The sequence below is a fragment of the Ahaetulla prasina genome, chromosome 1, assembly GCF_028640845.1.
Source record: "Ahaetulla prasina isolate Xishuangbanna chromosome 1, ASM2864084v1, whole genome shotgun sequence".
NCBI lineage: Eukaryota > Metazoa > Chordata > Lepidosauria > Squamata > Colubridae > Ahaetulla > Ahaetulla prasina.
In genome coordinates, this window is record NC_080539.1 from 277,478,229 (window position 1) to 277,492,273 (window position 14,045).

Genomic DNA, 14,045 nt, shown 5'->3' on the forward strand with positions numbered 1-14,045 from the left:
CTGCCTATCTGCAGTCATGAATCTGGTATGATGTGGTATAATAAAAGCTATAGAAGTAGCTCTCCTGCATTTAATTTAATGTTTATATGCAATGCATGAACTCTGGCTTGTCTATCTCAAAAGGTATTTATAAACCAAGATTGGATCAAAATTCTACATTAATGTTCCAGATTCAAATCAACACTTAATATCATAATATATAACAGCTTCTTTTTGAAAGAACATTTTAATATCTTGCTAAGCAAAGAAGAAAGTGTTAATACAAAACAGAAAAAAACAATTAGCTTCTAGCTTACAGAAGAATTAATTTCTATAAAAATTATAAGAATTATAAAAGTTACTAATTGGTTAATAAAAGTCCAATGAAGTGGTTTGTTATAAAAGAGATCAGCAATATTTTACATAAAATAGAACAAACAGTATAAGCAGTAAGCTAAAGAGAAATAAGTTCTATGCAAATTGTAAATTCATTAGGTCTTAAAGGTTCAAGACACATCTTAAATAAAGATTAGTAAATATATACTCTCTGTGTCTGTGTGTGTCTGTGTGTGTGTGTGTTCATGTGTACTTCTGTGCTACTGCTAGTTCTGAAACACAAGAAACTTGCATTTCTCAACCAGATTGCAATGTTAGCATTCTATCAGTATCAGGTGTGCTCCTTGGCGTGGTAAGCCTCATAATCTCTTATATATACTATAACAGGAAAATGTACAGCTAACCAGATACTGCTGGGCTGCAATTTTTATCATCTTTTCTATCAACATTGACTAGGACTAAAATACATTACTATTTCTATTCTCCCTGCATTTCCCAAGCACAAAAGTATGCTTTCTATATAATTGACTTTTAACTACTATGAATCTTCAATTTTCACATTATTTGAATTTTCCAGTATCTGTATAAAATATGTAGTTTTAAAAAATTCAAAGTCTCTTATATGGAATTAAGCATTTCAATCATTTGAAGTATATAAGCATTAATAATTTGAATTTACATATTTACATACACAAAATCTATGTATGAAAACATATACAAGAAAACATACTTAAAGATGTAATTCCCAAGAAGGAATAGGGAAAATGGAGAAGGAATTAATGTTCAAACTCTTAGCAGAGATCTGAAAATTAAAAAAGCTCACCAAAGGAAAACTACAGATTATAGATTTTTATGCAAATCTATTTTCTAATCTTAACCCGAGCCTCTCAAACAAATATACATATGACCTTTTAGTCTTTGAAGTATCAGAAATCAAATTTGTCTTTCAATGTCTAAAATCTAATAAGGTGCCTGGAGAAGTTTTTCTACTCCCAGTGCTCTTTAAGACTCATATTATTGGTGTGCCCTACTATTAGCAAGACTGTTCTGGTTGCACTCCAGGCGGATGAGAAGTTGCCAGTATAGTTCCCCTATATAAAATGGGGGACAAAGCTGACTCAAAAAACTATAGACCGATAAAGCCTTACTAGAATTGTGGCTAAAATGTATGCAAAACATATGTTGAGCAAAATACAAGATTGGGTAATGGAAAGAAAGCTCTTAGTAGAGAACAAACTGGATTCAGACCAGAGCAGTCCACAATAGACAATTGTTTTATTTTATACCATCTCTTAACAAACAATTAACAAATGGCAAAAAACTGTTTACTGCATTTATCATCTTAGTGTGGCTTGTGATTCTATAAATAGAAACATTCTGTGGATGAAATTGGCCAGCTTAAATATGGAACTCAGACTCTTATTCTTGGTTCAGATGCTCTACTCAAACACCCATTTGAAAGTCTGTACAGGTGTAACCGGTTCTGTAAGAGTATACCCATCATCAGTATGCTGATGATACCAAATTATGTATCTCCAGCCCTGGCAAATTAAGTAATGCCATAAATATTTTATCCTGGTATCTGGAGGCTGTGACTGGATGGGGAACATGAAAATTCAGTTGAACCCAGGCAAAACTTTGGTTTTGGGAGCCCACTGGTTCCAGGACCATAACATCTTTGGTGTTGGATAGAGCTGTACAATCCAGGAGTCCTCATAGGATCATGATTCCTGATAAATGAGCAGATAGCATTTGTAGCAAGAAGTCCTTTGTGCAGCTTCGTCTTGTGCAACAACTGTCCCAGTTCTGGATTGGCAGGTCTTGCTTACAGTCATTCATATACTAGTTACCTCCAAATTGGACTATGCACTCAAAATAGACCTGATCCTGAAGAACATCTGGAAGCTTCAGCTGGTACAGAATAAACCAGCATAGGCACAACTTATATTACACTTTTGCTCTGCAAACTGCTCTGGCTGTGAATTGGACCTTCTAGATTCAATTCAAGGCGCTGGTTTTAATCTTTATAGCCCTTTGTGGCATGGTAGTAGGCTACCTGGGGGACCTCTCCCTTGTATCAGCTTGCCCCAATCAGATCTGGCAAAATAGGGCATGCTACAAAATAGGGTGCTCAGGTGCCCACCTTATGGAATATCCTCCCACTTGAAATCAGGTTAGCTCTATACTCCCCTTTTACGACTCTCATCCCATAACTAATTCAGAGTAGAGTCAGGGCGATTGGATGGAAATTAGATTAGCTCTCTCTCTTTTGATATTGTAAAAGGATGGAAGGCCCAGGCCTAATGATATAATCAGAGATTGACTTAAAGCAGAACAAAGAAACAAAAAAAGGACACATTTATGCAAATGAGCCTAAATACGTCTTCGATTAAGAGGAAAAAATTCAATTCCTATCTACAGCAAGCAGCAAAAAACAAGAGATGCGTATGAAAAAACTATGGGAATTCCCTATTTTTATATTTAGTAGATTTTTATTGTTTTCTTTCATAAGCCTTTAGTGGCACATAATACTTGCTCCTTAAATTTTCCCCCACAACAACACAGTGAGGCAGATTTGATTGAAAGTGTGTGGCTGATCCACAGTCAAACAATGAGCTTCCATGCCCATGTGTAGACTTGAATCTAGATCTTCTGGGTTGAACACCTCAAACACTTTATTATTCAAAAGAAAAATTAAAAAGATACCAAGTTTAGGTAAGCTGCTTGAGAAAACCCAAATGCCAAAACAATAAAATTTCTGTCGATCAGCAGCATATTTAGTCATTACCATCTTCAGTTTGTTTACATTTATACCAGCCAGCTGAACTAGATCATGTTTTCAACCTTGAATAAGAAGAAGAAAAAGGTAGAGCCCAGGCAGATCATCTCCCCCACCGATGGTCATCCTCCTCCAACTTCTTGTAAGATGAAGCTTTTCAATTAAATACAGCCTATCTTAACAAACTGCCTTTACACATGTAATAGCTGAGGCCTTCTTGACAGTAACTACACTTACAAACGTAAGCGTTGACTTTGAGCAGCCTGACCTTGAGCAAAATGAATACACTTAACTGCATGTACTTCTGGCTTATTTCACTGCAGCAGTGAAACAGCCTCACCATCTATAGTAGTCAACAGTTTCTGATTACCACCCCCTGCCTATTTTAAGCTATCCCTCCACCCCCAACATTTCAGTGATGCACAGTTCAAAGTGATAGAATAACATCTGAGGCCACATTCCAGCTCAAGTTGTTTACAGAGGAATCTTGGTCCTGTTCTCATGCACTGCTTTTTTCATCAATGACTGCACTCTTGTTTTTATTTCCAAAGCCCAAATAAAGTATTTCAGAATAATCCTTGAGCAACTAAATCAGAAGGAAATGTTTGTTTATGGAAGTTAACTGAATCACAGCAACACGTGAAAAGACCAAAAAAAAAAGATATTTTTTCATTCAGAATACCATATTTACATTTTATCATTAAATCTAAACGAATGTCCACATCTAATTTTATCTTATCTGTGGAACTAATCATAAAACATTCTCAAATTAATGTATTTAGAGTAAGTTTCTCCAAAATGACACAACAATTCAAAGGGCCGAAAATTATTGATTTATTTTAAAATTATTTTTCACCTAGTACAGAAATGCCACTCTAATTAATAAAACTAATCAATCAACCTTCATAATATGATCTTTCATCTAATTTTAGACCAGAAAATCCTAATACTAGCCCCACTGTTGCTCTTCATTTCTTTTTAAAGAAATGTATGGAGTTTTAAATAATTTTTGCAGCCTGGATCTGCTTCTGGAAGTTGTTCTCTGACAGCAAGACTCAAAGGAGATACCTAAAGTATTTCCTGTTTAGTTCTTAACAGATATCCAAGTTCATGAACTTACTCCATTTTAAAACTCCGTTCCCACCATTAATTCTTCATATACTACTTTAACATTTAGATAGCAGTTCACTCCCAGTTAGTTACAATAGTAGGTATGCTTTCATTTATTGCTTTTTCTCCTTATTTCTAGGATTTGATCCTACAAAACAGCAATTAAACCCACACCCAAAGAGCCCTATAGCTTAAAAATCTAGTTCTATCCTTACAATAGGTGGTTAATTTAAACTTTAAAAGTACAAGTACAATCTTAAATTCAGAATTAAGAAATTAGTTCTAAACAGTGGTGGGATTCAGCCAGTTCATACCACTTCGGGAGAACCGGTTGTTAACTTTCTGATCAGTTTGGCAAACTGGTTGTTGGAAGAAATCATTAGGGCAGAGAACTGGTTGTTAAATTACTTGAATCCCACCACTGGTTCTAAACTATCACCATATGACTAGTAGTCTGAAGTGAATTATAGTGGTGCTTTTTTATCTTAGACTCTATACTCAACTCTGGGTGAAAAGATAAATAATTTTATGCCTGTAACATCAACATCTTAAATATTGATAGAATGTTTACTTTTCTTTATATTTCTTTTTAATTTCAATATTTTAAAGATTTTAAATACAATGTTGATCATTTTAATCATGTTATATAAACATTACTGCATTGAAATCTGCATTGAAATAATATAATGTATTGTGGTTTACATTATAAAAAAAAAGTTTAAAAACTAAAATTTTGAAGAAACTCCATGGTGATATATAGAATACATATACACAAAATACATGCTATAGAAGTGTCTTGCTGTTTTTCTATTTAATATTTAACAAAATAACATTCCAGCTAAATAATTTGCTGTAAATTAGAGGTTTTCAAACTTTTTCAATGTACGACACAATTTCCCAAACTGTGAGGTGTACTTCCCCTTAGAAGAAATAGGCAGAGTCTATGAGTAGTAATGAAGAAATTTAGTTAGACCGTCACAAGAAATCCACTTTTTCCATACTATCGTTTTCATTGTTTGTATTTATTTGTTATTTGGATTGTTAAGAGAGGAATATACAATAAGATTATACATACAATAATATATACAATAAGAGAACTGTGGTGGCAAAACTGCTGGACCATGGAACCTAATAATAACACCAGCGGAACTGCAAAAAACTGCACTACTTGGAACATCATACATCTTAAGAAGGTACTTGGTTGATACCTAGGACACTGGCAGCAACCCGTATCAACCATTAGCACCAGTCAATGGTATTTGTGATGCATTTTTGAATGTTCAGTTGACTGAGTTTCATGTTTAATGAATAAAAGAAATCATAATCATAATCATAAACCTGAAAAAGTGATTGAAAATAAGCATGCAAAACTACTGTGGGATTTCCGAATACAGACTGATAAAGTTTTAGAACACAATGCCCCGGATATCACAATTGTGGAAAAGAAAAAAGTGTGGATAGTCAACATTGCTATACCTGGTGACAGCAGAATTGATGAGAAACAACTTGAAAAAGTCACCAGATATCAAGATTTGAGAATCGAATTGCAGAGACTCTGGCATAAACCAGTGCAGGTGACTCCAGTGGTACTCGGCACACTGGGAGCTGTGCCTAAAGACCTGGGCAAGCACTTAAAAGCGATTGGCGCTGACAAGATCACCATTGGTCAGCTGCAGAAGGCCACCTTATTGGGATCTGCTCGCATAATTCGCCGATACATCACGCAGTCCTAAACGCTTGGGAAGTGTTCGACTGGTTATCTGTGATGTGGAATCCAGCGTGGTTGTCTCGTTTGTTGTGTATATTGTCATTTTGTGTAAATAATAATAATAATAATAATAATAATAATAATAATAATAATAATAATAATAATAATAATAATAATAATAATAATTGCAGCTTCCTGCAATAACACCAGTGGAACTGCAAAAAACTGTGCTACTCGGAATATCATATATTTTAAGAAGATACTTGGTTGATACCTTGGATGCTGGCAGCAACCTGTATCAACCATTAGCACCAGTCAATGGTATTTATGATATATCTTTAAATGTTGACTGAGTTTCATGTTTAATGAATAAAAGAAATAATAAGAAATAAGAAATAATAAAAGAAATAATAATACGGGACCGCCTGCTGTTACCTTATGCCTCCCACCAACCTGTACGCTCACACAGAGAGGGTCTTCTCAGGGTGCTGTCCGCCAAGCAATGCCGGCTGGCGGCCCCCAGGGGAAGGGCCTTCTCTGTAAGAGCTCCTACTCTTTGGAACGAACTTCCCCCCTGGTTTGCGCCAATTACCCGACCTTCGGACCTTTCGCCGTGAGCTGAAAACGTATTTGTTTATTCAAGCGGGACTGGCTTAAATTTTTAATTCTAAACTATTTTAATCGGGCTTATTATTTATAAATTTTAAGGGTTTTAAATTTGACTGTTTTAATTTCGGCCATTTATGAATTATGCTTGTTTTAAGTTCTTGTTTTAATTGTATATTGTGTTGTTTTTTATGACTTGGCTGTGCACCGCCCTGAGTCCTTCGGGAGAAGGGCGGTATAAAAATCTAATAAAATAAATAAATAAATAATAATAATAATAATAATGCCAAAACCCCGATCTAGTGATAGATTTCTAATGATAGAAAATTGGCTGGATTTATCCTTTCCCCCTCTGTGATTTACATCCTTTATATGTCAATAGTGCAATCATAGAAATTATATACATTGATATAAATGACATTTCTTCAAAGTTATTTGTTACTATCTGAAGTCCTGTCTAAAAGCCAACAGCCTTTCCTCAGTTAGACATGCACTCTCCACAATACAGTAAATCCACAAGTAAAGATTTCACTCAATGACATACTACTCAATGTAGTTTGGCTGTATATTATCATTTATCCTTATTATTTTCTTTACTCCCGTCTTATTGGTGTATGATGATGATGACGATATGATGATGATTCTGTTGCTTTACATATACACTTGGAGCTTCTGCTTAGGAGACAAATTTCTTGGGAATCTAATCAACCTTGGCCAAATAAAGCATTTTGATAAATACTGCAAATATGAAACAGGAAATGTGTTCAAAAAGGGGGAATATCAGAATGTGATTCTTTACATTAGTCCCTGTTTAGGAATCAAAATTGTGAAGGGCAATTTAGTGGCTAAGTGAAACCATTTATTTATTTATTTATTTATTTTATTTATTTATTAGATTTTTATACCGCCCTTCTCCCGAAGGACTCAGGGCGGTGTATAGCCAGAATAAGAACAAAATATATACAATTTAAAACAACATTTAAAAAGAGCAAATTTTAAAGGCTGATTATTAAAATTTAGATTTAAAATTTAAAAAATATTAAGAATACCCAATTAAAATTCATCAATAATTATGCCAGTCCCGCTTTAATGAATAAATATGTTTTGAGCTCACGACGGAAGGTCCGAAGATCAGGCACTTGACGCAGGCCAGGGGGAAGTTCGTTCCAGAGCGTCACTGCCCCCACAGAGAAGGCCCTACTCCTGGGGGCCGCCAGCCGACACTGTTTGGCGGACGGCACCCTGAAAAGACCCTCTCTGTGAGAGCGTACGGGTCGGTGGGAGGCAAAGGGTAACAGCAGGCGGTCTCGTAAGTACCCGGGTCCTAAGCCATGGAGCGCTTTAAAGATAGTTACCAGAATCTTGAAGCGCACCCGAAAGACCACAGGAAGCCAGTGCAAGCTACAGAGCAGTGATGTCACGTGGGAGCCACGAGCGGCTCCCGTTACTACTCGCACAGCCGCATTCTGGACTAACTGCAGCCTCCGGGTGCACCTCAAGGGCAGCCCCATGTAGAGAGCATTGCAATAATCCAGCCTAGACGTAACCAGAGCGTGAGTGACCGTGCATAAGGCATCCCGGTCAAGGAAGGGACGCAACTGGCGAACCAAGCGAACTTGGTAAAAGGCCCTCCTGGCGACGGCCGCCAGATGTTCATCAAAAGACAGCCGTCCATCCAGGAGGACGCCCAAGTTGCGAACCACCTCCTTTGGGGCCACTAACTGCTTCAACAGTCAGCTGCGGATGCAGCTGACTGTACCGGGATGCCGGCATCCACAGCCACTCCATCTTGGAAGGATTGAGCTTGAGTCTGTTTCTCCCCATCCAGACCCGTACAGCTTCCAGGCACCGGGACAGCACTTCAACCGCTTGTGATTGTGCTTATGATTTTACTTGAGCTTTTCTTTGCTTTACAGACTTGCAAGGTCATAAATGTGAGGATTAGTTGTAAATTTACTTTTTCATCACTGTCTTAGGTGTAAATGATCACTAAGCAAGGACTACTTATGTTTTTTCTTACATTATTTTCTCTATCCAATCACTCAGAAACTATTGCAAACCTTAGAAAACCACATTTACGACACCATCCTGTGTCAGGCCCCCCAAAATTCCCGTAAAAAAAGAGGGAGTATCCATAACTTATCAGACTTATGAAGAAGGGTTCATCATGACTGATATCCACAGTCAGTGGTGGGATTCAAAATTTTTTTACCTGTTCTGTGGGCGTGAGTTGGTGGGCATGGCATGGTTTGGTGGGAGTAGCAGGGGAAGGATACTGCAAAATCCCCATTTCCTCCCGATCAGCTGGGACTCGAGAGGCAGAGAATAGATGGAGGCGGGGCCAGTCAGAGGTGGTATTTAGTGGTTCTCCGAACTACTCAAAATTTCTACTAACGGTTCTCCAGAACTAGATAGAACCTGCTGAATACCACCTCTGTCCACGGTATACGGTAATGCAAGAACCCAACAGCTAACTGACCCAGAGACTTACTTTTTTTCTTCATTCTCTCAACAAAATCCAGAATCAGAAGGCTGGGAGATCAGGATGCTTGGGTTTGAAAAGAGGTTCCCCAGCAGTAACAGGTCTACTCAAATACAAATCCTTACAATAACCTCTCTATTCAGTTAATCATCAGCTGCACAGTGATCCAAACTCCAAAAGAGAAAAAGTAATTCCGAGTATGTATTGGTACACATACACACTTGTTGACACCTTCTTAAATAAGACTTTTTGAAGGGGATGTGAACAGGTGCAATCTACACACCCATACAATCTCTTAATTACCTTTTCTCTTTGGAATTTGGATCACTGTACAACCTTTCCAACCATTTAATGAGCAGCTGGAGCCGAGAGAAGATCCTGCATTCATAAACAGAAAACCCTTCAACTTCAGAATACAGCAGTTCTGGAGCTATATTTGTATCAGACTTTTTCTCTTGCTTGTCCCATTCCAGATCTTCAATTTCTGTCTGACTACATTTCTCTATGACCTGGTACCATTTACAGATGAAGTTACTGCTTTCCTACTGAGTCCCACTGATTAATGCATCATAACAGAGAATGGGTAAGAGGAATTAAAATTATAATTTCTGGTTTTTGTATTAGAATTCCTTTAGCCCAAAAGGAATGGATGATTATAGAATAGACAGTTTTTGTCTTGGAGTGATGAGGGTTATAATAGGGGATATGATGAAGCAAACTGAGCAAGACCATGTCATATGTATGAGCATTATAGTTGGCGAATGATGTAAGACCTCCTTTGTAAAAGTTAACACTGCAGTTTTATTTTTTTTCCCCTGGTTGGAAATGGTGGATAACCAAGTCATTGATTTTTAATCAAAGGAACTTTGGAATTATATAAAAACGGACGAATTCAGGCAGACAAAACAAGGCTGATTTATCCCCCCCCCCAAAAAAGAGAAGCTGCTCCCAAAATTCTCTTCATATACATACATACCTGAACAAAATACCTTTGCTGGCTATACTGGAAACTTTCCCAAAATCTAAGAACAAATTAGAAACCATTTTGCTATCTATAAACAATGTGTTGATCAGTCCTGAGTGTGCTTCATTTTCCCAGTCAGATAATCTCAGAATACGGACTTAATTGTTTCCACTTGTATATAGCCTTTTTCACACAGTGTTCATGTTGTTCATTCAATGTAATGTCAAATTTTTACATGGTGCATAAGCAGACTCATCAAGGCTAGCTGCCAACTATCACTTCATGATCTGCCATCTCTATTATCTAAGCTGACTGGAGCTGACGGTGAAAAAAATATAAAGCATTTTTAGTTTTACAGATTCCCAGTGGACAATTCTCTCAACACTGGAAGTGAAAAAAACATATTCAGAGAGTACAAGCTAATACTTCTTTAATTATCCAGTATAATTTCTAATTATGTGCTTCTCATGATCTGTATGCATAACAAAACAATGAAGTTCTACTTAATTAGTCAAATACTGCAAGAAGCTATTTAAAGAAGTATTCTTACCAATTATGCATTTTGGACTCTGGAAACAAACTAGTTTAGTTACATAAGTCAATGTAGAAAACTCAAAACTTTCAGGTGTAAGATAGTAGGTACATACCTGTAATAGCGAGATTGCAAGTATGTTGAACAGACTGTCTTTGATACATGACTAGCAGATCCAAAGTCAATTACCTTAACTCGGTAAGGCTGCCGTGCTGGATCCACTAACATAATATTTTCTGGTTTGAGGTCAGCATGTATTAAACCAAGACTTTTTAGTTTTTTCAGTGCAGTGGCCACCTGTTGCAGAATAGGCCGAATTACCCTTAGCTGAAGAGGGCTAAATTTGTTTTGTTTCAGAAAGTCATACAAATTCTGTTCCAACATCTCAAAAACTAAGCAAGTATGGTTATGATGTTGAAAGCACTCATAGGCTTTCACAAAATTAAACTCGTCGGCATTCTCTGTACTTAATCTTCCTAATATGCTCACTTCTATTTGTCCTTGGCGTGCATAAGATGGGTGGTTCTTCAGGATTTTGATTGCCACTATTTCATTTGTCCCTCTTTTCCAGCACTTTACGACTTGGCCAAAAGTCCCTCGCCCAAGGAAATCAAGAACCTCATAAGTATTTTTCACAGAACATAATACCTCATGCTGCACTAACTGATAATCTCCATCACCACTGGTACCATTTGGTTTTGAAGCTGCAGTAGTTGTCATAACTGCCATTGGGTTTCCCAAGTTTGTTTGCAACATAGCAGGCAATATAGGCAGTTCATCAACAATCTGCATTGCGCCACTCTGGTTTTCTAACTCTTCACTCTTACGCTTCAATCCACATTGCTGGGGACGGTCCAAGATGTTCAACTCACTTTCCTGTGTCCCAGGCCAAGGTGCTTCCACTTGAGGTCGCTGTGCCTGCACTGCTAAGATTTTTGTAGCACCTGCAATAGTTTTTAAACCAACAGTGCTGGTCTGCAACAAAAAAGTCTCTCTTTGAGGTCTGTCAAATATATTTGTAGCTTGCAAGAAAGCACCAACCCTACTGGGAGGCTGAGTGATTCCAAAATTGTTACCATTCAAATAGAGCTGTGGGTAGGCTCTTTCATGATATACACAACTACTTGGCTCCACTTTCAGTTTCTTCACATTAGAAAAGGCACTTGGCTGAGTTTGATAAATATATGATGGATAGACCAAGACTTGTGAGGCCATACCTGAAAGAGAGAGAACATATTAAGATACTCTGTTGCTTCCCATCCCTCCTTATATTTATCTGTAAATCTCTAAAAATAGTTGATCAAAAAGCCAAGCCATTTTATACATTAAATACTGAAGCTGTTACATGTTTCACATGGTTTATACATGAGTAATGGACAGATTTCCTCTGCTTTTAGACAAAATATACAGTGTACCAAAACAGATTTTGAATGTTTACCACTCAGGTAACAAAGTAGCTTTCAAAATTACAGCACAGCGCTAATAGCAAATACCTATTAACTATGAAACAACTGTAATAGTAGAACCTATTTAAATCGATGTCACAAATGTGGAGAAGATTTAAATTTTTGACAATAACTTTCATTGTGACTAATATATATAAACGAAACTTTGTTTTTCCAGAGTAATTCAATAAGGGAAATTAATCAGCGATTAAACTACATGGCTTTATTACCACAGAAATAAATAAACTCTTTGGTTCTTCCCAACTTATGATTCTATACAAATGACTTAAACATGCATCATCCAACTCAAACTCTTGAATTGGCTTCCTAAATCAAAAGAATCCTCTTTGGCCTTATAAGTTTTTTTTCCACTAGTCTCTTATAAGGATATACAGCAGAATTTAAAGGATATTCATCATTCTAAGAACTACAAAATTACATAATGTTTATCTAATTTCTCAACAAAAAAAGTAAAAATGGCTCCTGACTTTATTTGTATAAGTTTAGTATAAAGTATTTAATATAAAAATAGCAGTACAAAAGAATATCTGTTTGTTCCTAACACATCACCAAAAAAGGCTTTCAACCCAACACCTTCTTTATATTTTGTTGTCTGTTGTAATGTATATGAATGATACAATGGTAGATAAGTAGCATAGTGTATGAATTGAATGGTCCTCCAAGCTGTTTTTTTTTCTGCAGTAAAGTGATTTTTCAAAGATTAAAGTTTACATTTAGGATAGTAAACTGGGAGGATTATTTCTGACTCTTAGGTACATAGCAGATCTTGTGTGTTAAACAGAGATACCAAATGACTTCAGTGCTTGATGAAAGTTACACACTTTGTTCTATTACTATGAAGCATGTTGAGAGAGGGGAAGCTCTTCCATAAGTGTGCGCTGCTGCTCAAGAATGCCTTTTCAGAAGATAGACTTTTTAAAGATACAGAAGAAAGGGAAGAATGAGGACGAATTAGGCTAAGTTGCTGTTTTATTGCAAAAGTTTAAGAGATCTGAAAGTCAACTGTGCATGAATACAAACACTTGCATTTATTCCTAGGTATGCAGTTTCAAACGTCTGGGAGAAGGACGGAACAAGATTACACCTTTTAAATAACTACTACCCACACAAAAAATAGCAACGAAATGATTTTACAATCAAATTCTTCCAAATAGCTTTGGATTTTCTTTCACAATTAGCCAGTTTGCTTCTGAATAAAATTCAAAGACCTGGTTGTCACCTATAAAGTCCTACATGGCCTAGGGCCTGGCGACTTGAGGAACCATCTGTCTCCCAATCTGTCGCCAATCTTGCAAGGTTGGTGTGTTCTGGGTTCCTTTGATTACAATGTCACATTTCAGGACACCAGAAGGATATATATGTAGAAGTGGCTACCCTCCAGAATGAGGTGCCCGCATGACCTGGCTCTGTTGTTCAGAAGAGCAATGAAGACATGGTTCTTCACCCAGGCAATGGGTGACAGAGACCCCTTGCTTCTTTCCATCTTCTTTTGCACTTTTCACCTTTTTTAAAAATTAATTTGATTTATTGTAATTTCTTTGATTACAGTGAGCTGCCCACTGTCAAGTGGCATACAAATGTAAAAAATAATCATTATTATTTCAAGATTTTTATTATCAATTTTTATTCTGAAAACAGTCACAATGCTTGAATAAATTCATTGTCCATAGTTTGAGAATCTGTGATAGTAACCAGTAACCTGATTGATATATCATTTTGTTTTTACTTTGTAAATTGAGTGGATGTGCTTTTGGATTAATTAAAAAAGAACTTCTTCGTCAACAATAAGCAAGTACAGTAGGTAAAACAGGTTTTTTTAAAACAACAACAACAGGTCCTTTATCAATATAGGAGACAATTCATTATGGTGAACAGACTATCCACCTTCTGAGATATGACATTTCAAGAAAATGAATTTTGCCAAAGGAAAAAAAATGAGATCTGAAGGAATAATAATGATTTGTAAAAATTGTTAATATTTGCTCAGCCGATCACTTTCGAGTGCATTTCTCTAGTTGGATATTATAGAAATGATCCCTGAAAGTATATAAAGTATATAAACCATATATCTGTCTTCTGATCT

General features: G+C 36.5%; 1 protein-coding gene across 3 annotated transcripts in view; it reads right to left on the reverse strand.

Annotated features, from left to right (window-relative positions):
* HIPK3 (homeodomain interacting protein kinase 3) overlaps nucleotides 1–14,045 on the reverse strand; it is a 73,631-nt gene that overhangs the window by 36,527 nt on the left and 23,059 nt on the right. For all 3 annotated transcript variants that reach the window (XM_058160606.1, XM_058160615.1, XM_058160625.1), the window contains exon 2: nucleotides 10,612–11,713. In XM_058160606.1, coding sequence (XP_058016589.1) covers nucleotides 10,612–11,711 — 1,100 coding nt within the window. In that variant the 5' untranslated portion in view covers nucleotides 11,712–11,713. The remainder of the gene's footprint in view (nucleotides 1–10,611; nucleotides 11,714–14,045) is intronic.